This window comes from Mustelus asterias, chromosome 10, assembly GCF_964213995.1.
Source record: "Mustelus asterias chromosome 10, sMusAst1.hap1.1, whole genome shotgun sequence".
Lineage (NCBI taxonomy): Eukaryota > Metazoa > Chordata > Chondrichthyes > Carcharhiniformes > Triakidae > Mustelus > Mustelus asterias.
In genome coordinates, this window is record NC_135810.1 from 56,399,375 (window position 1) to 56,421,465 (window position 22,091).

General features: G+C 40.5%; 1 protein-coding gene across 2 annotated transcripts in view; it reads right to left on the minus strand.

Annotated features, from left to right (window-relative positions):
- yap1 (Yes1 associated transcriptional regulator) overlaps positions 1 to 22,091 on the minus strand; it is a 128,025-nt gene that overhangs the window by 38,799 nt on the left and 67,135 nt on the right. The window contains exons 2-3 of one of the 2 annotated variants that reach the window (XM_078221755.1): positions 10,831 to 10,949; positions 1,301 to 1,414 (exon numbers count right to left, since the gene is read on the minus strand). In XM_078221755.1, the coding sequence (XP_078077881.1) occupies positions 1,301 to 1,414; positions 10,831 to 10,949 (233 nt within the window). The remainder of the gene's footprint in view (positions 1 to 1,300; positions 1,415 to 10,830; positions 10,950 to 22,091) is intronic. The other variant, XM_078221756.1, reaches the window with a different exon arrangement.

Consider the following 22,091-nt stretch of genomic DNA (forward strand, 5'->3'; position numbering starts at 1 on the left):
AAGATTTTGCATTTGGTGATCGCGACACCTGGCTCCCTAAGTTATGTCATATATCACCATCAGTCCTAAACTAGCATATTCAATTTGGTGGCCCAAGATATGCTGTGGTTAATATCAATGTTTTATTTCCGTCAATTTGAAATATTTTGCTCAATCGAATAATGGACAAGGTAATTTAAAAAAGGATCACTGCATGTAGTCAGATTTAGAATAATGACGTAAGCAGTGTTCCCCTGAATCAGAGCCCTTATTTCTAATTCTGGCCATTATAAACTACACCATGGATCAGCAAAAAGAACCGAGCCCTACAAGAAACACACTGGTTGTACAAAGTGGGCTCAGGCTGCCAACGAAGGTCAGCAACTTGGAAAAAAAAGTTCTTGGCTTGCAGAACAAAATAAATGAAAACCACAATACAATGTCCCTGACCTCACATGCAAGAGGGAAACTCTTTCAAGTTCAATACAACTAACAGCTTGTCTCTATTTAGCCTTGTTTTAGATCTAGTCTGCACCAGCACACATGCTTCCCCCCCTCTTTTGCTTTGCCTTCAGTTACACTTGAGCTCTTTGACTCAAAAGGCCTGGAAGAGATTAAGTGCCCGACCGCAAAGAAAGTCCTGGCACACACTTAAGCCTGTCTGGGATACTTTGGCAGTGTTATGCGCAGACTTGCAAGCTGTGGGCCCACACAGGGAAAGCAGGAATGAAAATCTACACGAGCACATCAAGGTGCTATAAACAGTTCCGTAAAGCAAACAGATGCTCTTCAACAGCTGTGCAACATTTTTCAGGAAGATATTCTTCCTTCATCAGGGTCCTTATAGTTATTACCTCGGAGGTGACGACATGCAATGGAACAGGCAGCAACAGTGATTAAGCACTTCAATTTTGAAATCAAAGCAGCCAAACAACTGCCAAGAGTTAAACCTGGGTACATTTATTAATTTGCTTGTAACATTCATAAACCTATCATCTCGGAACGACAAAATGATGAGCATTAGTTGCATTATTACAGGCTTAGCATCTGTGGCAAAGAAAGAGTTAAAGCTACTCTCCAGTTTGGGGCCCATAGTGGTCGCTAGGTCAACACTTGTTAAGCTTCAAAGCGTTTTTGTCTTCCCAGCCTGACCTGCTCAATGATCTGCACACTGTTTTGATTTAGCTCCCGCCAGTCAGAGACTAGCACAACAAAATACAGCAATCTGCTCAGTTAAAATTTTTCCACAAGGAATACTACAAACTTTGGCTGGACAGCTAAAAAACAAGTCAAGCATTATCTGCAGCAAAGGCTCACTTACCATAGCGAGGATCAAGCCTTGGGTCCAACCAAGAGGTGGTCTTGTTTTTGTGGTTTATGTAGTAAATCTCCCCATCTGGGGTAATGCCTTGCTCCCAGCCATCGGGAAGTGGGCCTGAACGAAAAGTAAAGGAATTTATGGAGGGCTGCTAAAAGTGAAATATTGCAAGCTCAACAATTACATGACTACCAGAAAACAATATAAAAAAAAATTGAAAGTAAATTTGTTTTGACATAAAACAAAACAAAGAAACAAACTCTTGCTAAATAAATCTTGTAACGTGTACTTATGCAAAGATCTTGGCTGCAACAGTACAGGGCAAATCACTAGAGCATAATCTTGCCGGAATTAATTCAGATATAGTTTTGAGACTTGCAATATTCTATTCAGATGCAGCCAGTGAATGAGTCCAATGGACTGGACATAACTAGGATTCAAATATTTGCCATGTATTTTGCAAAGGGAGGTTGAGGAGAAATAATAACTACTTGTTTCCAAACGTAGTTATATTTAGCGGGGGTAGAAGACTGATGGCTGTAAGACCTTGTCAAATATTACCCTTTTAATAAGCACAATATAGTGTAGTCCACTAGACTAGCAGAGATGTCCCCGTCCCATTTGATTCACCAACATGAAGAGTTCTCATCTTAGCTGGGATGCCTGACAAGGCGCCAAATGGTGGACTCATCACAACTTGGGGAGGAGGAACAGGGCAGAAATAAGGCAGAACCTAGAAAGGGACTGTTCACCCATAACTGTTCTGGTTAGTGAGGAGCGGGCTAACCCATCCTCGCAGTTTAAGCAGATGAGAGAGCAAGGCAGGAGAACGGTGGTAATTCAAAGATTTAACCCTTTTTAAGAGGGAAAAAGGTTCATCAGTAATTGATTATAGCGTCACTTTTGTCAAGTGTAGTAATGCTATCAGCAGTAGAAAATTCACAGCTCAGAACTTTAAAGCCAAGTTTTTGTTTAGGAGTTACTAATGTCACAAAATATGCAAATTCTGCTGCAAACCACTTTCATTCTTAATATTGTCATAATGACAAAATGACACAAATGTCATTAGCTTGACCGAATGACAAGCAATAGTTTTAGCCAACAGCACTCAAAATAAAAAAAATAGTCCTCTACTAAAGCATCTAAAGATGATATGCAAGTACACAGGGTTATGTGCTCCCAAAGAGTGGTTAGTTTACCCACATGAGCTATGCAAAACCACATTCAATCACTAGCCTGTGCAAAATTGGATGATTGCAAAGTGGTAATAAAAGGTCTGGAATTGATCTCAGTGTCCCTGGGTTAGGGAGGAAGAGCCTGGATGGCTACCCAATGACCTCTACTTGAAGAATCGATGTGCAGATAAGGAATCAAATACAGGATAGTCAGGATATCCCATTGGGGCTGCCAAAATGCAATGCTCACTCATTAGTAAATAATAAAACACGAGGACATCCAGTGCCGTAAGAACAAGGGAGAACTGGAGAAGATGTAAATATCTCCATATTGGGAAGTGATATAAAACACAAACTCTCATTACCCACACCAGTGAGCTTAGAATATCTTCCCATTCATGGGATTTTAATTCCAGAAAGTAAATCAAGTTGCATCAACACACAATCCACCGGTCGGTCTAAATGCATTTCTGTGCACCAGATTCTAGCAGGACACTTCCAAGCTTCGAGTCTAAATTTCTCCATCTGGAGAAAGTAATTCTAACAGCCCAGGAACCAAGAAGGAGATCACCTGCAAACTGCAGTCCGAATGCTGCAACTATGGAATGGCCAGTAACTAGTTCCATTGGCATGATCAAATTGAAATCATTTGTTACTTAGTGACAGAGTTTAATTAAATGAAATTCCACAATGATCAGCGAGAAAAAGGAAGCTAAAAATCAAAAGTGGTCATTGAACCTTTATATTGCAATTTCTGACCAAAAGCAAATGGGACACTGAAGAGCCGTAACCAGGAACATTGAAATTGATGCGACCATACAAGCACTTCGGATAAATCTCTCTTCCCTCAACAGCATTCCGCCCCCACCCATGGCCACATTAGTTGACAAAGCCCTCAACCAGGCCCAATCTATTTCACACACCTTCTGCGCTCATCCTTTCCCTCCTCTTCCAGAACTATGACAAAAGTTCCCTTTATCCTACCTTCCACTGCAACAGCCTCTATGTTCAACCACCTTTTTAGCCAGCCACAGTGTGATGCCATCACAAACACATCTTTCCCTCCCCTTTGAGCATTGTAATGGGACCGTTCCCTTCACAACACCCTGATCCACTCCATAGTCACCCTCAACAACCCCTCCCTTTCCTATGACATCTCTCCATGCAAATGTAGGAACTTCAATGCTCATCCTTTTACCTAAAGACGTGCTGATTAGGTGCATTGGCGAGGCTAAATTCTCCCTCAGTGTACCCGAACATCGGTCAGAGTGTGGCGACTAGGGGATTTTCACAGTAATTTCATTGCAGTGTTAATGTAAGCCAACTTGTGACACTAATAAATAAACTTTAAACCTACTCCTTTCTTACTGCCCAAGGCCCCACTTAGTTGTACTTTCAATTTAATGTAGTGTATTCACTCTTATAATGTGGTCTTCACTACTTTAGGGAGACCATACACAGAATGGATGACCACTATACTGAACACCTTCTTTCAGTCTGCAAGCCTGACCGAGTGTAGCCACCTGTCATTTAATGCTCCACCTTGCTTCCACTCTGATGTCTTTGGTCTGCTGCAGCATTCCAATGAAGTGCAATGCAAACTTGAGGGCCAGCATCCCATCTTTCAACTGGGCATTTTACATCCTCTGGACCCATTTGAGTTCAACAACCCACCCGTTTCTCTCTTATTTCCTTTGCACCCAGGTGATAGTTATTCTACATCCTGCTATTCACACCTCTTCTATCCACATCTTTTGTATCTTGATTGTCCCATTAACACACTCTTTCTCCTGCATAATGAAATGCTTTGCCGTTTAATATATCCTATCCTCTACCCAAACAGAACTTCCCTTTTACTCTTCTCACCACCACCCCGCAAGGAGTATTATTATATTTCTAACTTTTGCCAGTTCTAATGAAAGGTCACAGATCTGAAACATTAACTGTTTCTCTCTCCACAGATGCTGCCAGAGCAACTGAGCATTTTCAGTATCTTCTCTTTTTTTAAAATCAAGATTTTCAGCATTTTTGGTTTCACAGAATCCCTACAGTGCAGGAGGTGGCCATTTGGCCCATCAAGTCTGCACCAACCACAATCCCACCCAGGCCATATTCTCGTAACCCCTCATATTTACCCTGCTAATCCCCCCTGACACTACGATTAATTTTAGCATGGCCAACCAACCCAACCCGCACATCTGGACTGTGGGAGAAAACCGGAGCACCCAGAGGAAACCTATGCAGACACAGGGAGAATGTAAGCTCCACACAGATAGTGATGTGAAGCCAGAATTGAACCTGGGTCCCTGGCGCTGTGAGACAGCGGTGCTAATCACTGTGCCACCGTGCCGATGGTTATCAATTTGTAGATTGATAACCATCATCGCTCTTTGGTTGATAAGTGGCTGCCTGTTTTAAACAGTGGAATAAATGTACATAGATACATAGGTATGTATGCATCTATATGCATACACACACATACAAGACTTCTTACTTAAATCCACAAGTCTACCGATTGAGGGCCCCGCCGTATGTGTTACTGTAGCACTCTCAATTGAGTTATATTCTCACCTTATGTCCACATGTACACTTTGCAACAAAATCCACCGGACAACATTAAGGAACAATACAGACATGTCCATCCTAACCAACGGGAGAAGAGGACAGTTGGAACTCCATTACTGTCAGTCAACTCATCATCTGGTTCAGTTCCTCATTGGATAAGCTCATTAGGACTATAGAGAGCTGCAAGTTTTTAATTTCAACATATAAAAACCTCACCTCCAAGTGACCTACTCTTAAGGTGTTTCATGAAATACGACACAATGTGGCCCATAAGAGTTGCAAGAACAACAGCCCTCGTCAACCTTAATTTTCTTGTCGAACCAGTGGGGAACTAACCCATTTCTTAATTTCAGCAGAGTTGAGATCCTGCAGGGAATACAATACAGTAAGAAGTTTAACAACACCAGGTTAAAGTCCAACAGGTTTATTTGGTAGCAAAAGCCACCACTTTGTGTGGCTTTTGCTACCAAATAAACCTGTTGGACTTTAACCTGGTATTGTTAAACTCTTACTGTGTTTACCCCAGTCCAACGCCGGCATCTCCACATCGCGAATACAATAGCATAATATATATATAGATAGAAAGTGACAGCCCAGGTAAACCATATAGAAACATGGATTCACTTCATGCTAGATTTCATCATCACACTGCATCCCAACTCCAAATGTGTCATTAAACATTTGCTTTCGAAAAAAAACTTTGACAATCTTTCCTGTATAGAAATCTTGAACTCTCAATTCTTCAAGCTAATATCGAATGTTCAATAGCTGAAGGATTACTATCAATTAAATGTCACATCAAATTGATATGGAGGTACAGATAATTAAGTTAAGTTAATTTATTAGTCACAAGTAAGGCTTACATTAACACTGCAATGAAGTTACTGTGAAATTCCCCGAGTCGCCACATTCCAGCGCCTATTCAGTTCAATGCACCAATACGGATATCCGAAATTCTCTAAAAAATGGGAACACATCAGACATACATTGTCAACATACTCTATTTTCATCTCTGAAGGAAGAGAAACAAATTGCCATATTTCCCTTTCCAATTATCTCCCAATCTCTTGAAGACAGAGAATCAGCTTGATGTATGACAGACTTCCCATTTCTTATCACAGAATACTACAGTGCAGAAGAGGCTCTTTGGCCCATGAAGTCTGCACCAATGCATGAAGTGCCCTGACCTGCCCATCTAATCCCACTTGCCAGCACTTGGCCCATAGCCATTATCCAATGGCTAGTCTCCTTTTGGGAGCTCAAACAGTAAGCAGCAGCAAACTACTGGACTTTCACAGACATAGAACCACACAGTATAGCAGGAGGACATTCAGCCCATCACATCAGTACCAGTTCTTCAAACGCCATGTCCAATTCTGCCCACTTCCTGTTCTTTCCCATTGCCCTGTAAATTTGGCCATTTCAAGTATATATCCCTTTTGAAAGTTATTATCCAGTTTCCATAACTCGTTCAGGTAGTGTCCCAGCCTGCTGATTAAATCAGTCTTATTGCCCATGGGATTTTATGCCAATTACCTTGGACTGTTTGCCCTGCCATCCAAGCATCCAAACATTAGGGATCATTGATTAATTTTACATCTTCAGCACTCAGGAACAAGAAGACAAAAGTGCTGTTCTCACAAAGATCAACTAATTCACTATGCATTAGAGATGTTATTATCCTGTATGGTTCAGCAGGTTTGGCAACCCCACTGCAGGAAGAATATTACAGCCTTGAAAAGATCCGAGAGTGTATTACCAGAAAGCAGCCCAGGAATTTGCAAGTATTTGATGAAGAATAAAAACAGAAAATGCTGAATTCTCAAGCAGATCAGAAAGAGAAAGTGTTAACATTTCAGGTTGATGACCTTGTTGCAGAATCCTGGATTTGAAAGGAGCCATGTTCTTTCAGGTAGTTTGTTTCAATGGATATGCACTTGCTAAACAATAGGTTTCCCTCTACTCTTCCCCAGTATGTATTCATGACCACCTTCCTTTTCTATTCCTTTCCCCGTCTTAATCCTATAGCTGGTGAGTAACAACAACCCATGAAGCACATAGTGAAGTCACTACATCTGAGCAGTCCATTCTCCCATTTAATATTAAAGTCCTTCATTTCTCCCTCCAGACAGGAGTCTTTTCCCCTCCATCATTGAGCAATATGCCAAGAATTTATAAACTACATTTCCCATTCCAACTCGCAAGCTATCTGGGGTTTCATCGTGCCTAACCCCTCCTGCCCTCTGGCTGTAGTTCATTCACTCTAGTTTATAAATTCTATTGTGCGGCATCTCTATACAGTTCCATTCCTCCCATTGTGATAACATAGGGCAGCACAGTGGTTAGCACTGCTGCCTTGAAGCGCCAGGGACCCTGGTTCAATTCCAGCCTTGGGTGACTACGTATATGGAATTTGCACAATCTTCCAGTATCTGCATGGCTTTCCTACGGGTGCTGTGGTTTCCTCCCACAGTCAAAAGATGTGCAGTTAGGTGGATTGGCCATGCTAAATTGTCCCTCAGTGTCCCAATATGTGTAAATTAGGGGCATTAGCAGGGTAAACAAGTGGGATTACGGCGATAGGGCGGGGGATTTGGCTCAGGTAAATGATCTGCCAGAGACTTGGTGCAGACTCAATGGACCAATTGACCACCTCCTGCATTGCAAAGATTCTATGATACCCAACACTGACCCTCCCCCAACATACTGCTATATTTCTCCTCTTTGCTGACTGCTCTCCAACCAGCACTGATCTGAGTTCTATCTCCTCAACAGACCCTCTCCTTTACATTAAAAATCTTCCTTAGCAACACGTGGGAAAACACAGCCAAATCGACTTGTCAACATGGATTGGAGGATAATGAAACCGCGAAGGAGCAGGGAAGAGAAAAGTTGAAGATTTAACTCCGAGGGAATTGAGAGGGAGCAGGAAAGGAAAATTCAGATCTGTAGGTGAAGGGTTATTCGGACTGAGGCATGGAACAGCTAATTATTAGAAATACTGTCAGTATCCTTACAGGCGTAGGCAGTGCTCCCAAAATTCTGACGATTGTACTATAGTAGATGGCTCCGTGACGGAGTGGGGCTTCACCCAACACTGCGCAACAGAATTGTCTCCCTGCAGCAGCCATTGAAAATTATCTCATGTTTTCAGATTCATTACTGACCTTCACACTTAGAAACTGATATAGTTCTCTTACACATTTTGCACAACAAACATGTCGAACTGCCTTTTCTACCACTCTCCAACAGAAGCCTGTATTTCAATCATTTCCCAGCTTTGGTGGCATCGATTAATAAATATGCAGGATCAGGAACATCAAAGCAGGGAAGAAAATCAACCTAATCAGAAAACTTTGAACTAACTGATTTACAAGTGATCATATTCTTGAACCGTGAACAACATTACAAACTTTATGCAAATCTTGCAGTTTGTTGCAAACTGGCTTATAAGGTGACAATGATCAAGAGTGACTAGCAATGCCATCTGCCATTACCTGACCTTCCGCGCCATTTAAAACACGTCAGCCTTGCATGCCCTCTTAAGACAGGTTTATGCCCTTTCACATTTCTCCCACTCTCTCCTGTTTGTGACGGGTGTGAGAGACAGAGAAAGAAGGAGATGGGTGGAGATATTGACTGCTGCAAAAAAATCCTGTGACCCATGAGCAGTCAGAAGTGTCCACAATCTATAGCATGCTGTTGGGTGCCAAAATAGAATAGGCAAGTTGTCTGTAATTCAATGCTGTTTTTCTTTGTAGCTGAATTTTTTTGTTTTATAAACATTTATGAAAGGTATATGTAATTTTGTGGATATTTGAATAGTTGCTTGTGTTTACAAATTAATTAACCTTTCTGTAATCAAGAGTTTGAATTCAAAGATTTTCTTTCAATTGTTCTTTTAGTGAATGAGAGAATTGAGCCAGTGATATCGTGAAATACTTGCTGAATTACATAACTAAAAAAACTAAAGGTAACTGCTTCAAATGCCATTTAAAAATGAGAAATACACCGAGCACATGTAAAAGATAGAACATTATATCTGATTCAGCAGACCAATTCTTAAAATGTTAATTAAGTGCTGGTTCCTTCAAGGCGAATAACAATATGCACAGATAAATACATAAAACCATCACACAAACAAACTTCAGACATGAACAGAATTCACAACCTTCCCTTGAAAACGGACACCAAATCTTTTTTAAAACATCAAAGCCAGATCTCAGAACATTTTTGATTGAAAACTGAATTACTTGGATGGAATATTTCAAAATTACAACATGGACGGCCACTCAGCCCATCCACAGCCAGTCCATGTTGTTTTCATCCCCTGTCTCCACATCCTTTAATGCATTTTTCTTTATCAATCTTGTTGTTAAATATAGGCACAGACTCTGCTTCGGTCACCAATTCTGACCTCCTACAGCCTCAAATCACTGCAAAAAATATTTATCTTGTCCTCTGTGCTAAATCTCTTCTATTTAATCTTGTATCCATGCCCCTTTCTTCTAGATTCCCCAGTCACTGGAAGCCATCCGACTCCCATATATTCTATTCCTTCATAAATTTAAGTATCTTGAAATCACACAATAATTTCATCTGTTCTGATCAAAATAGATCCAATATTTTGTGCGCTTTTGTATTTCAATTTCTTCATACAAGGTTGTGTCCTAGTAAATTCACGCTGTCCCATTACTATCGTCTCCCTACAGTGTGGAGCCCAAAGTTACGCACAGCGCTCCAACTACTGGCCTTGCTGTGCTTTTAAATAGATGAATTATATTGATTTTTGTATTCCTCACCTACCTTATACTATTGGTTTTTTGGGGGCTCATCCACTTAACATGCTGATTTTCATGTCTTGAAAACCAAAACCCTCAAATGCTTTGGTTCTTCCACATCACCCAACTTTTCTAGCCAGATGGGTTTTTTTTTGGTTTAGAAAATTATACCAGATCGGAGTGTCATCTGCCTTTATTTTATCCATTCCATCATCTTGCCAGTATCACCCTGAACTCTCCTGATCATTCCCATTACAAGCCTTCCATTATAGCTTTAGCTGCAAATTAGGACACCACTTCTCTAGCCCTGTTGATAATCATCGATAGATACTGAATCAGTGGTCCCAGAACAGAAACCTGTGCCTGTTGAAAGGAGAGTTATTTTGTGACCAAAGAATGGAAAGCTCTAGCTCCAAAACAAAACAAAGTTTATGAAATCCTACGAAGCACTTGCAAAGCTTCTGCTTTCTCGTTGAAAAAACCCATGTTCTGTATTTGTGTCGACATATTATAGGGAAACGTGCATCTTTAAGCCAATGATCATTAATATTCCATCAATATACTTCTTATGCCATACTTGTCAGATTAAATTCCACCCATAACTACCAAACTGGTGACCCTACTTCAGGGCAGTATTAAGACCTCTCTCTCGAGACACACTCAATGTGCTGAATGACAGAAGTAATAGTTTTTTTTATATAAACTCTTCAAATAGACACATCATTAAAATTTAAGCACATCCATTCACTATTAAACTAGATACTGAATAGACTAGATTCTCCTTGTTGCAACCCCAAGCATTAATCCCAAACTTAGGAAGACTAGAAGGTTGGCATTCTAATAAGTGGTCGAATGGGCAAAACAAAGCCTTTTACCATGCAAGCCTATAAAAATTGAAAATTGATTGCTACAACTGCTCCAATAAAAATCATTTGGGAATTGGGTTTGCAAGTGTTGCTTCTCCCTTCATATTATTTATTACTTTATCCACCCACTGCTTCTCTCTGCTTACCTGAAGATGTTGTGTTCATTAGGCTCTGCTGCAGAGACACTGGGCTGGCAGGAGTAGTTGAATTTAACACAGACATGGGTTTCCTTGGATCTTGCCATGTTGTTGTCTGTTCAATGTGACTATAGTAAAAAGAGAAAAAGGAAAATCAGTGCGGTCATTTCCTACTTTAAAATCAGAATAGACAATGATTTTTTTTGTCCAACTACAGTTTGGGTCTACAGTTCTCTCTTTACCTGTAGATTAGTACGGGCCTCAAAATACTGTCAGGACAAAGAAATCAGCCTAGTTCTGTCAACCCTGAGCCATCAAAACACTTTCAAGAATAAATCAGAGTAGTTCATACAGTAAGCCACATATACAGTATGGATTTCCAATTGATGAGCTCATCAGAAAACTGTAACCTTCTGGTTCATGTGGAAGAGAAATTTATATCAAGCCTCCAGGAAAAAAAAATTAAATATAAGATCTGGTGAGAAAGCAGCAAATAGACATGAACACATCCATAGGTACAAAAAAGGTTGTTTTAAACAACTTTCAAATTTTTAAGCAATGTAAATTACAGACAACAGAAATATATAATGAAAGGCCAAAAACAAAAATTGTCAAAATGAATTGCCCAGTTTGTTTTTTATTAGAGTTTTAATATCAATTTTAGAAACATTTTAAAATTGTTCTCAACAAAGAATCCAAAATTGTGTATTTTACAGTTGTCATATTTGCAGCCATTTTTTTCTGTTGTTCTCCCAAGCCTGTTTTGGGTAGGTAGGTTCAATGCAACCATCCAGAGAAAGATACAAGAACATATGCAAACACAAAAAGGAAAATGAGATCCTTGAACCTTACTCTCCTACACTTTCCATGTACTTTATTATGGACTTGAACAATCCATTTAATCTTGTTTGTGAATAAATAAAAGTGCATCTTTAACAATGCAGACCTAACAATGTTCATCCATTTCCACCACTTCAGCACTTCTCTGCTAGCCTCCAGGCTATTTTCGTTTGTCAACGCCTCCCCAGTTCCCCAAAACCAGAACCAAGTCAACCCAGTCCCACAATGCTGAAGCCACTGCCTCTATGCAGCATGTAATTCTTTCAGTATGTACTTGTCCCTAAACAAACCTTTGTCCAGTTCTTCAAAACAGTCCCAATTTTGCTGGGGCGAAGTCACATGGAACCAAATTGAACAGATCCTATGGATCTTTTTCATTGCTGCAACAGATTTGCAGTAGCAGGAAAGACAGGGCATGCTGTGGCAGCACTGACTGGATGAACTGCAACGCATCAAAGTGGCAGCTCATCACCTCCCTAGGGCAACAAACGTGACCTTGTCCACATTCCAAGAACAAATAAACAAACAGCATTTCAATGGGAGCGTCGGATATAGGACATTCAAAGAGTTCAGATGTGACTAAATTTTGCACAGTGCTGTGATTCATCATCGTGAATGCTATAATCCGAAAGAGATGTGCACTTGTTAAATAATGGATTTCTTTTTAAGAATAATCTAACATACCCACATCCTTCTTATCTGCTCACCACAGTAAAATTACAAACAAATGAACCCCAACACTGCACCAGGTTAATATTTATACTTTATTCCATTTTTTTTAGAAAAAGATAAACTCTCCACTGAGTTAAAGCTTGATTAATCATTCTGTAGCTCTTGAAAAATTGATTACACACCATTATCCTCTGGGTGCAATTAGTTGTTTAACCCATCTTGGGAAATTAGAATTATAGAATTTTCACAATGTGTGGTCCCACAGGGCTGCTGAGGATGAAAATGACTGTGTCACAAAATTTTAATAAATCTGCTCCAAAACGTTTGCCCAATACTTGCACACCACAGAACATGAACTACACCAAGGACACTTGCATCTCAACAACTAAGTCCCCAAACACCAAAAGCATTACAACTGCAGCAATTTCACATTTCAATGTGCAACTTTTCTTTATACAGCACCTTTAAATGCAGTAAGTATAGTAAAACCTTCCAAGGTGCGTTATCACACAAAAATGAGACACCAAGCTATACAAGGATATGGTCAGACAACCAAAAGCCGTGTCAAAAATTTTAGTTTTAAGGAAGGAGAAAGAAGTGGAAGAGTTTAGGGAGGCAATTCTGTAGCTTTGGGCTAGGCAACTGAAGGCATACCAATTCTGCAGCAAATAAAATTGGGGATGAGTAAGAGGCTTGTACAGGTAAGAGCAGGATACAGAGATGGGAACAGCAAGCAAGGAAGGATTTTAAAAATCATGATGTTACTGTACCAACAGTCAATGTAACACCCAGCACAGGGTTGATGGGTGAACACTATTGTATTACAGAGTTCTTCACACAAACTTACCAATCGCACACTGATAAATGGTAACAGATACTTTGGGTTATTTTAATTGAAAACTCAACACTATATGTACACAAGTTACAACAGAATACTACATATACGTCTTACTAGGAAACTCCTACCACATGCTGTATATCATTACTTCCTGCAGTGATAATGCACACTTACTATTTACATATTCCATTAAAGCAATATCTCAGCAAACCCTTTTCCTTAAAAATGACATTACAAAAGAATACACAAGAAAACAGAATTACTGTAAACACTATTCACGTAAAATTTAGATCTTCATCCATTATTAGTCACTGAAACTTACTGTTGACATTATGCCCAGACCCCATAATAGAAAAGTAAATAGCAAAGCTCTTCTGAGATCTAGAATAACCATTCCGGTGTTCTTGACTCAATGTAGACCTATGGGTGTCCTACAATTTGCTCTGTGTTGGATGTCTTTCTTGCAGCAATGTGTCACAATTCCACTCAAAGCTCACCTGCAAATGTTTCTCAATACCACTGGAGTGCTTCATTTGGTCATTTCCCTCAGTTGACATTGGTTCTTCACAATGTCGCTCCAACAGATGTTGTGACTTCACATGATCTCAGTCCACTGCAATCCTTAAGATGCCTTTGCAGGGAACAAGGCTCCTTTCTGCTGGGTGAAAAACTCTAGTCTCTTGTCCCACGTGTAAGCTGGGCAATTTTGCAACTGCATGCTGATCATGTGTAGAATTCATCTTCTCCTGCTTCTGCAATAGTCTTTCCCTCACTCTGATGCAAGCCTGGACAACTGAGTAACGTTGAGAGAATTTCAGTGCCGGTATAATGTCAAGTATGTAGGTCACAATTCCCAACAATTGGCTGATCGAATCAACCAGCAGATTTCGTTTATGTTCATAATAGGCACAGTACAGGCAGTACTCAACCAGCCCGTTTGCAAAACCCTAAACAAAATAGCTGTTACGTTGTGATTCCATGATTGAGCGGCACTTGCTGAACAATCCTGAGTGCTCCAATATCTACACTAACAACCAATTCAAAATAATCAGTCGAGCTGGACTTACGCTTGCTAGAAGTGAGACCCATTCTCTGCAACAAAAAGATATTCAATCCTTGTACCTGTATTTGAATTACAATAAGTCCTCAATTAAAAATTGTAGCTGCATTCCTGAAAATCGTGACTTTAAGTGAAACAACTTAAAATGCTTCATGGGTTACCATCAGAATCAATGTTAAAGCTGGAATAAGGTTCACTCAGGCATTTCACACACAGAACCCAACATCCCGATCCCTCTGCACAGAGCTCTGCAATTTCTCATCATTTACATAATGTGCTTATTTTTTTATTCTTCCTGCCAAATTGGATAATTTCACATTTTCCAATATTATACTCTATTTGCCAGATCTTAACCTATCTATACTTTTTTATAGCATCATGTCCTCTTCACTACTTACTTTCCTACCAATCTGGTCATCAGCAAATTTGGCAACCAAATCATTTATATAAATTGTAAACAGTTGAGATCCCAGCACCAATCCCTGTGGCACACGTGTACATCTTGCCAACCTGACTCATTTATGCCCACCCTCTGATTATATCTTCGGTCCATGTCAATATGTTACCCCCATACCATGTGTTATTATTGTTTTGATGTAGCACCTTGTCAAATGCTTCTGGAAATCTAAGCATTGTACATCCACCGATTACCCTTTATCCACAGCTCATGTTATTTCTTCAAAGAACTCCAATAAGTTGGTTAAACATGATTTCCATTGCACCAAACCTTGTTGACTCCGCCTGACTACCATGAGTATATCCAAGTGCCCTGCTATAACTTCTTTAATAACAGCTTCCAACATTTCCCTACAACAGATGGTCTGTAGTTTCCTGTTTTTTTGTCTCCCTTCCATTTTGAATATTGAGTTATATTTGTTACCTTCCAATCTAATGGGGACTTCCCCAAATCTAAGAAGGTTTGGATAATTAAAACCAGTACATCAAATATCTCACTCGACACTTCTTTTAAGATGCTCAGATGAAATCCATCAGGACCCAAGTTCTTGTCAGCCTGCAGCTCCCACAATTTACTAATTTTCCCGAGTTCCTCCCTCCCTTACAGTTCCTGGCTTATAGCTGCTTCTGGGATGTTACTTGTATCCTCTATAGGTGAAGACTGATGAACGATGAAGACTACAGTTATGTGGAGAGACTGGAGAACCCCTAGTTTTTTTTCCTTAGAGCAGAGAAAGTTAGGAGGTTTGATAGAGGTGTTCAAATTGATGAACAATTTTGTTAAGGAGAAACTGCTTCCAGTGTAGAGGGTCAGAAATCGGAGGACACAGATTTAACCTCATTAGAAGAACCACCAAATGAAGAAACTTTTTTTTTTTAAAACCACTCGAGTTATCCTCTGGAAAGCACCAATGGAAGTAGATTCAATGGTAACTTTCAAAGGGGAATTGCATGAATATTTGATCGGAGAATATTGCAGATCTATTGGGAAAGAGAAGGGATGTGGGGGCTACATGTAATTGATTGCTATTTCAAAGAGCTGGCATAGGCATGACAGGCCGAATGGCTGTATAATTTGATTATTCTATATCTCGACAATATAAGCCAAGGAGGCGCCCTGGGTTTGATCCTCTAACCCTTTTCCTAAATGCCAAAGAAAATCTCTGCTATATTTTCATCCGCAAGGTTCAGAAACCTCTGCTTTCTTTTCCAGCTCTTCCAGTCATACAACTAAATACATTTCAAAAAAATCTGGTAATCTTTCAACCATAAAATGCTGCATTTTATGTTCACATCTCCTTTTATCTCTGCATCTTGGGGAAACTAAACACAAATGATTTGCTTTCTAAGCATTCTTGACCCATGGAAGAAAGCATTTAATCTGTATAACAGATGGTTACCTAAGCCCTTCAATCTCCTTCAGGTGGGTTTCTAGTATTCTTTGTCCAGAGCTCTGCAGATTCATGTCAGTAGGTTTTCTATTCACTTATGCTCCCAAGCCAACTCCTGGGGTTGCAGGCAAACCTCCTGACAGCTGTGGCAAACTCTCAGATCCAATGACAATGCACACAAATAACACAAAAACAAAAATGGCAATGGAAGTCGCAGGCCCTAAAGAATAAACAGCTAAAAACAAAACTATGTTAAGTGGAGCAACTTAAAGTGATGTTTAACTGCACCAGAAATCTTGGGAGATGATGGGTCCCTGTTGCTTTTTCCATGGCAACGTATCAAAACATGAGGGGCAACACAGTGGCGAGCATTGCTGCCTCTCAGCGCCAGGGACCCGGGTTCGATTCCAGCCCTGGGTGACTGTCTGCATGTTCTCCCCATGTCTGCATGGGTTTTCTCTGGGTCATCTGGATTTCCTCCCACAGTCCAAAGATGTGCATGTTAGGCAGATTGGCTATTCTAAATTGTCCCTTATGTTTCCCAAGATGTGGAGGTTAGGAGGATTATCAGCACTAGTGCAGGGGTGGGTAAGATGCTTTGTTGATGAGTTGGTCTATACTCAATGGGCCAAATAGCCTCTTTCTGTACTGTAGGAATTTTATGATTCTAATCAGGGTTGACCTGCCAACCAATCAGAACCCTTTGCCCTTGCAGTCTAAACTGCGATTGTATGAAATTTGGTATTCTTGCTTTTGTTCCAATGAATGCAAAACAAAAAGCTTTGGCAACGTCTCTTTTCAGCAAATATTAAGTTTTGTGCTACCCAACAATTGTCTGTAGTCTTGTAATTGTGCAGTCTTTTTGAAGTAGACATTACTGTTGGGAATCTGTTCAACACACCTAACTTTCAAAAAATAAACACAGAGAGGTAGCATTTGTCTTAATGCCTCAAGCTTTTGATGATGCCCTAACATCTGCTTAAATAGTTCAACGTCAAATCTGGTTTCATAATGCTCCTGTGGAGAGCTTTGGTGTATTTTATTATGTTAAAAGTGCTGTATAAATAGAAGTTGTTATTGTTGATATCACCTATCCTTATCAGGACTTGGTATTGCCACCATATAACAGGCAGTAAATATTGCTGAGCTCCTCGATCAAATTGACCAAAATCAAATTCATGCACAACCTCATCCGACGCACAATCCACCTACACATCTGTTACAGATCACCAAATTGTGATACAAAATAAAATCCACTTGGTTTTTCCCTGTTGCTTGCCTTGAGGCAAAGATCAACTTTGATGTTACAAAGTGAATTGCGGACCAATGCCAAAGTTGACTTTCATACCCAATCTTACCTTATTTGTTATGCAATGGCAGTTTCAATCAGAGTCTATCCATAAGCTGGAGAACATTTTACAGTGTAAAGCACAATGAGGTCGAGTGATACTTTTGAAATTGATTAAAATTCCTGGATCCATATACTTTTAACATTGAACATATTGAGCGCAGGCAGGCTGAACACAACATGTATGTATGGAAAAATGTGCGCACATTCATGTTGGAATGCAAGTATGCTAACTCATTGAACTGACTCAGCATATTTAGTGGACCAGAACAGAAAGTGGCAAGACCTGCCTCCCAACAATGCAGGGTCATAAAACATCCCAGAGTAAAAATAAACAAACCACATTTAAACCACTGAAGGTGCTATAAAGGGACTTCTACAGACAACTCGGCACCAATGACATAAGCTGAGGCTGGGAGAGCTGCAGAGAACATGATTTAACAAAAATCTCAAAGGTGCATTAACGTCAACTGACAGAGACAGGGATTTCCAACATAGCTTTCAATTATTGTGATTTGGTAGACCGAACAATGCACTCCAAACACCAAAATTTTAATTGCAATTACTTTTACTTTGCACTGTTGCGCCCATAGGGAGTAACTTATACCACCCAAGTTAATCCAGGTAAAACCAACAAAATGTGTGTGGGTGGGTGTGGGGTGATCTGACTATGTTTCTCTCAAGAAGTTTGTGTGCAAATCATTGCAAAAAAGGTACAACATTCTGCTGGGGTGGAAAGAGATAATTTGCATGAGTTCCTGGTGGAGGCAGCTTGCAATTAGCGGCATGGCTTATTTATTTATATATTTTAATTATTTTTTTTAAAATTGTTTTTGGTCCGAACAATTATCAAATCAACTGCACAAAATGAGCCTTAGAAACCACCCAACTTAGCTTGTAAATGCCAACACCCATTGTAGCAATTAACGCCACGTCATTTGCTTAAATAGGTGGATGAAACAAGAGTGCAATGCTGCAACACTAAAATTGCATTGCTATACAGGTTTTAGCTCATTCTCACTGGAAAGTGTGCCATCCTCTGATGCAACTTTATTGGTCTTGTTTTCCCTTCAACACCACCGCCATTACAATGTTCACAATATCCTAGGGGGTCACTTCTTATCAGAGGTTGAACTGAACCAGCCATATCAACATTGTGAAATAAAATGCTTCATACTCTGCAATGAGTGGAGCAACAAATGGACCTCAAAGACTCAAGTTAAGAGTGAGATGTAATTATTGCTCATCTGGATGGGGAAAGTTGCAATGACACATGAAACAGGAAACCATACAGGAGAGCAATTTGTTTAATGGTATCCTAGCCAGGAGTCTTAATTTCTATTCTCACTCCACAAATCAGCACACCGTGGCTGCAGTATGTATTATCTATGGGATATGCTGCAATAATCCTCCGAGTTACTTCAACAGCTCCTCTCTCCACCAGTGAAGTCAACATGAGATCACCTCCAAGTCACACCATCTTGACTTATATTGCCATTTTTCCATTATGACTGGATCAATTTCCTCAAATACTTGACTTAACGCTATCACAAGGAGCTCAGCCACTTCAAGAAAAAAGACTCACCATCACAGGATAGTTATGAGCAATAAATGCAGCCAAATAAGTGTTGCTAACAAACAAGAATTATTTTATATAGGACATATGGCATTGAAATAGGCCAATCAGTTCATATCAGTATTCATGCTCCACTTGAACCTCCTACATCTAAATCTGCTATCATAGTCACCTATTACCTTCTCCCTCAAATGCTTGCCTTGCTTCTCCTCAAATGTATCCATACTATTTGCTTTAACAACTCCCCAGGTGGCAAGTTCAACATTCTAACCGCTCTTTAGGCAACAAAGTTTCTTCTGAATTCTCTATTGGATATAAATGATTGCTTCTCTTATGTGGGTGATCTCTAATTATGCTCTTCCCCACAAAATGAAACATCTCTTTTGTATCCACTTGATCAACCTTTTATAATTTTAAAGACCTCTTACTCGATCAACCCTCAGCCTTCCTTTCTCACGAGGAAAGAAAGCCAGCCTGTCAATCCTTTACTGACGTGTACGTCCAAGTACTCTTAGTATCATTGTAAATCTTTTCAAAACCTCTACGGTGGCTCCATATTCTTTTTCAAGCTCAATTCTTGAAGGCCTGATCCATGCCATAAAAAAAAATCAAACTACACAAAGGTATGATATACAAATATGTAGGAAATGCCAACAAGTAGCAGACATGTTGTACTGCCACACGAACCTGTCCCTCTCAGCTCCCAATGTTGATAACCATGGTGAAACAAAAAGAGCTGAACCCTTTCATACAACTGTGAGGGCGAATCAATATTTTTATGGACAATTCACCATTTTGGACTGTTTACAAACCTTTAATTCTTTTGGCAACAATATCTTTGGGGAAAAAACCTTTTCTTTGAATATTATATATGCTAATCATCTACACAAGATCACTTCAATTTTGCTAAAAAAATCTTGCCGAGTTGGACTTTTGAAAGCTGTGCAGACGCATCTTTGATTTCTCTATTGCTAATTTGCCCCCTAGAGATTAAAAACTAAATTTCAGCTCCTGTTGTAAAGGTTCTTTCCCTTCTCAATCTCTTTCCTACAAACACTCACACAGAACATTTCCAAGTGCTAGTAGTCCTGTCATGCTCCATGAATCTCAACTGTACTGAGTACCATGATGCCACTCAGCTCAAGGACAATTAGGAATGGGCACAAATGCTGTCCCAGCCAGCAGGCTCACATCCCAAGAACAAATAGAAAAATAAAACTTCTGATCTGGCACACTGATTAAGGTTAACTTGCACTTGAGGAATGACTGGATGCCCTTTGGCCCGTTATCCATGCCAAATGGTGAAAGGCTTTCATCAAGGATCTGTCTCATTAATGGTTCCTTCATTTTCAATGATCACATTTCTCTCTATCAATGCTGAAATGGAGAAACTGCATTGTGAAGCCTCTCATTATAGTGCATCAAAAGGCACCTTTTCTCTCAGCTCTGCATCTATTTCAATGCTATGACTAAGTTTTATTAGAAGTGCCCCATGAAAGGGCCCCTTAAACCAACAGTGCATTCCTCTCACACTGCCTCTGACCCCTCCTGGGCAGATTCTTTTCAGGTTTTGATTTCAAACTGTGCCATTACTTCATGGATTCAAGATTTTTTATTTTGAGGCCAGTCAGGGTTCAGATCCCTCCAATGTTTCTGGGACCTCAATGTGCAGGTAGCGCTCCCTCCAGTTATTCTCTAGCCTCCCGCAATAAGGCCGAATCCCATTATCGATGGGGAGGGCTGGAATGTTTTCCGTAATGTTGATATGTCTATGCAGATCTCACTCCTCCCGAATCTCGAAGGTGTGTGCACACTCTCACACGAAGAACATCCCCAGGGGAGCTTCAGGTACCCTCCTGTTTTATTACATTTTCTGATCTCCAGGCTGCCGATGCATTCCCTTACCATAACAATCCCAGCTGCAGGCCAGTACTGAGCCTGAGAATCTCATTGCCACTAACCATGAGCACACCCTGAACATCAAGCTGCGCCTTATCCCAAATGAACACACAAGCCTTGCCACTCCCTGGAGAAGTACGACATGAATGTCATGCATAGCCTTGAACATGGCACACAAAGCCCCAAAGTTGCCTTTAATCTTTCACTCGGACTTGTCAGTCCCAAACCGGAGACCACAACTATCTTTCAAGAAGCTCCCCTGTTCCCTCACGACTGATCCCAATGGAACTTGCTTCCCCCCCTCACCTGTTTCTGTTTAAGGGTGCACCACTGCATAATGGTGTCCTTGCAGAGTATGGAGGTACGTAGGGCCTGTACTGAGCTGTACTGTTCTTCGGCCCACGATGTGCCGAACCTTTTCCGAAACCAAGATCAAGCTATCCCACTCTCTATTATTCTAGTGAGCTCCATGTACCTATCCAATAACCGCTTGAAAGTTCCTAAAGTGTCCGACTCCACTATCACAGCGAGCAGTCCATTCCACACCCCAACCCCTCTCTGAGTAAAGAACCTACCTCGGACATCCCTCCTATATCTCCCACCACGAACCTTATAGTTATGCCCCCTAGTAACAGCTACATCCATCCGAGGAAATGGTCTCTGAACGTCAACTCTATCTATCCCCCTCATCATCTTATAAACCTCTATTAAGTCGCCTCTCAACCTCCTCCGCTCCAGAGAGAAAAGCCCTAGCTCCCTCAACCTTTCCTCATAAGACCTACCCTCCAAACCAGGCAGCATCCTGCTAAATCTCCTTTGTACTCTTTCCAGTGCTTCCACATCCTTCTTATAGTGAGGTGACCAGAACTGCACACAATATTCCAAATGTGGTCTCACCAAAGTCCTGTACAGTTGCAGCATAACTCCACGGCTCTTAAACTCCAACCCCTGTTAATAAACGCTTACACACTATAGGCCTTCTTCATGGCTCTATCCATTTGAGTGGCAACCTTCAGAGATCTGTGGATATGAACCCCAAGATCTCTCTGTTCCTCCACATTCCTCAGAACCCTACCTTTGACCATGTAATCCGCATCCCAATTTGTCCTACCAAAATGAATCACCTCGCACTTATCAGGGTTAAACTCCATCTGCCATTTTTCGGCCCAGCTCTCCATCCTATCAATGTC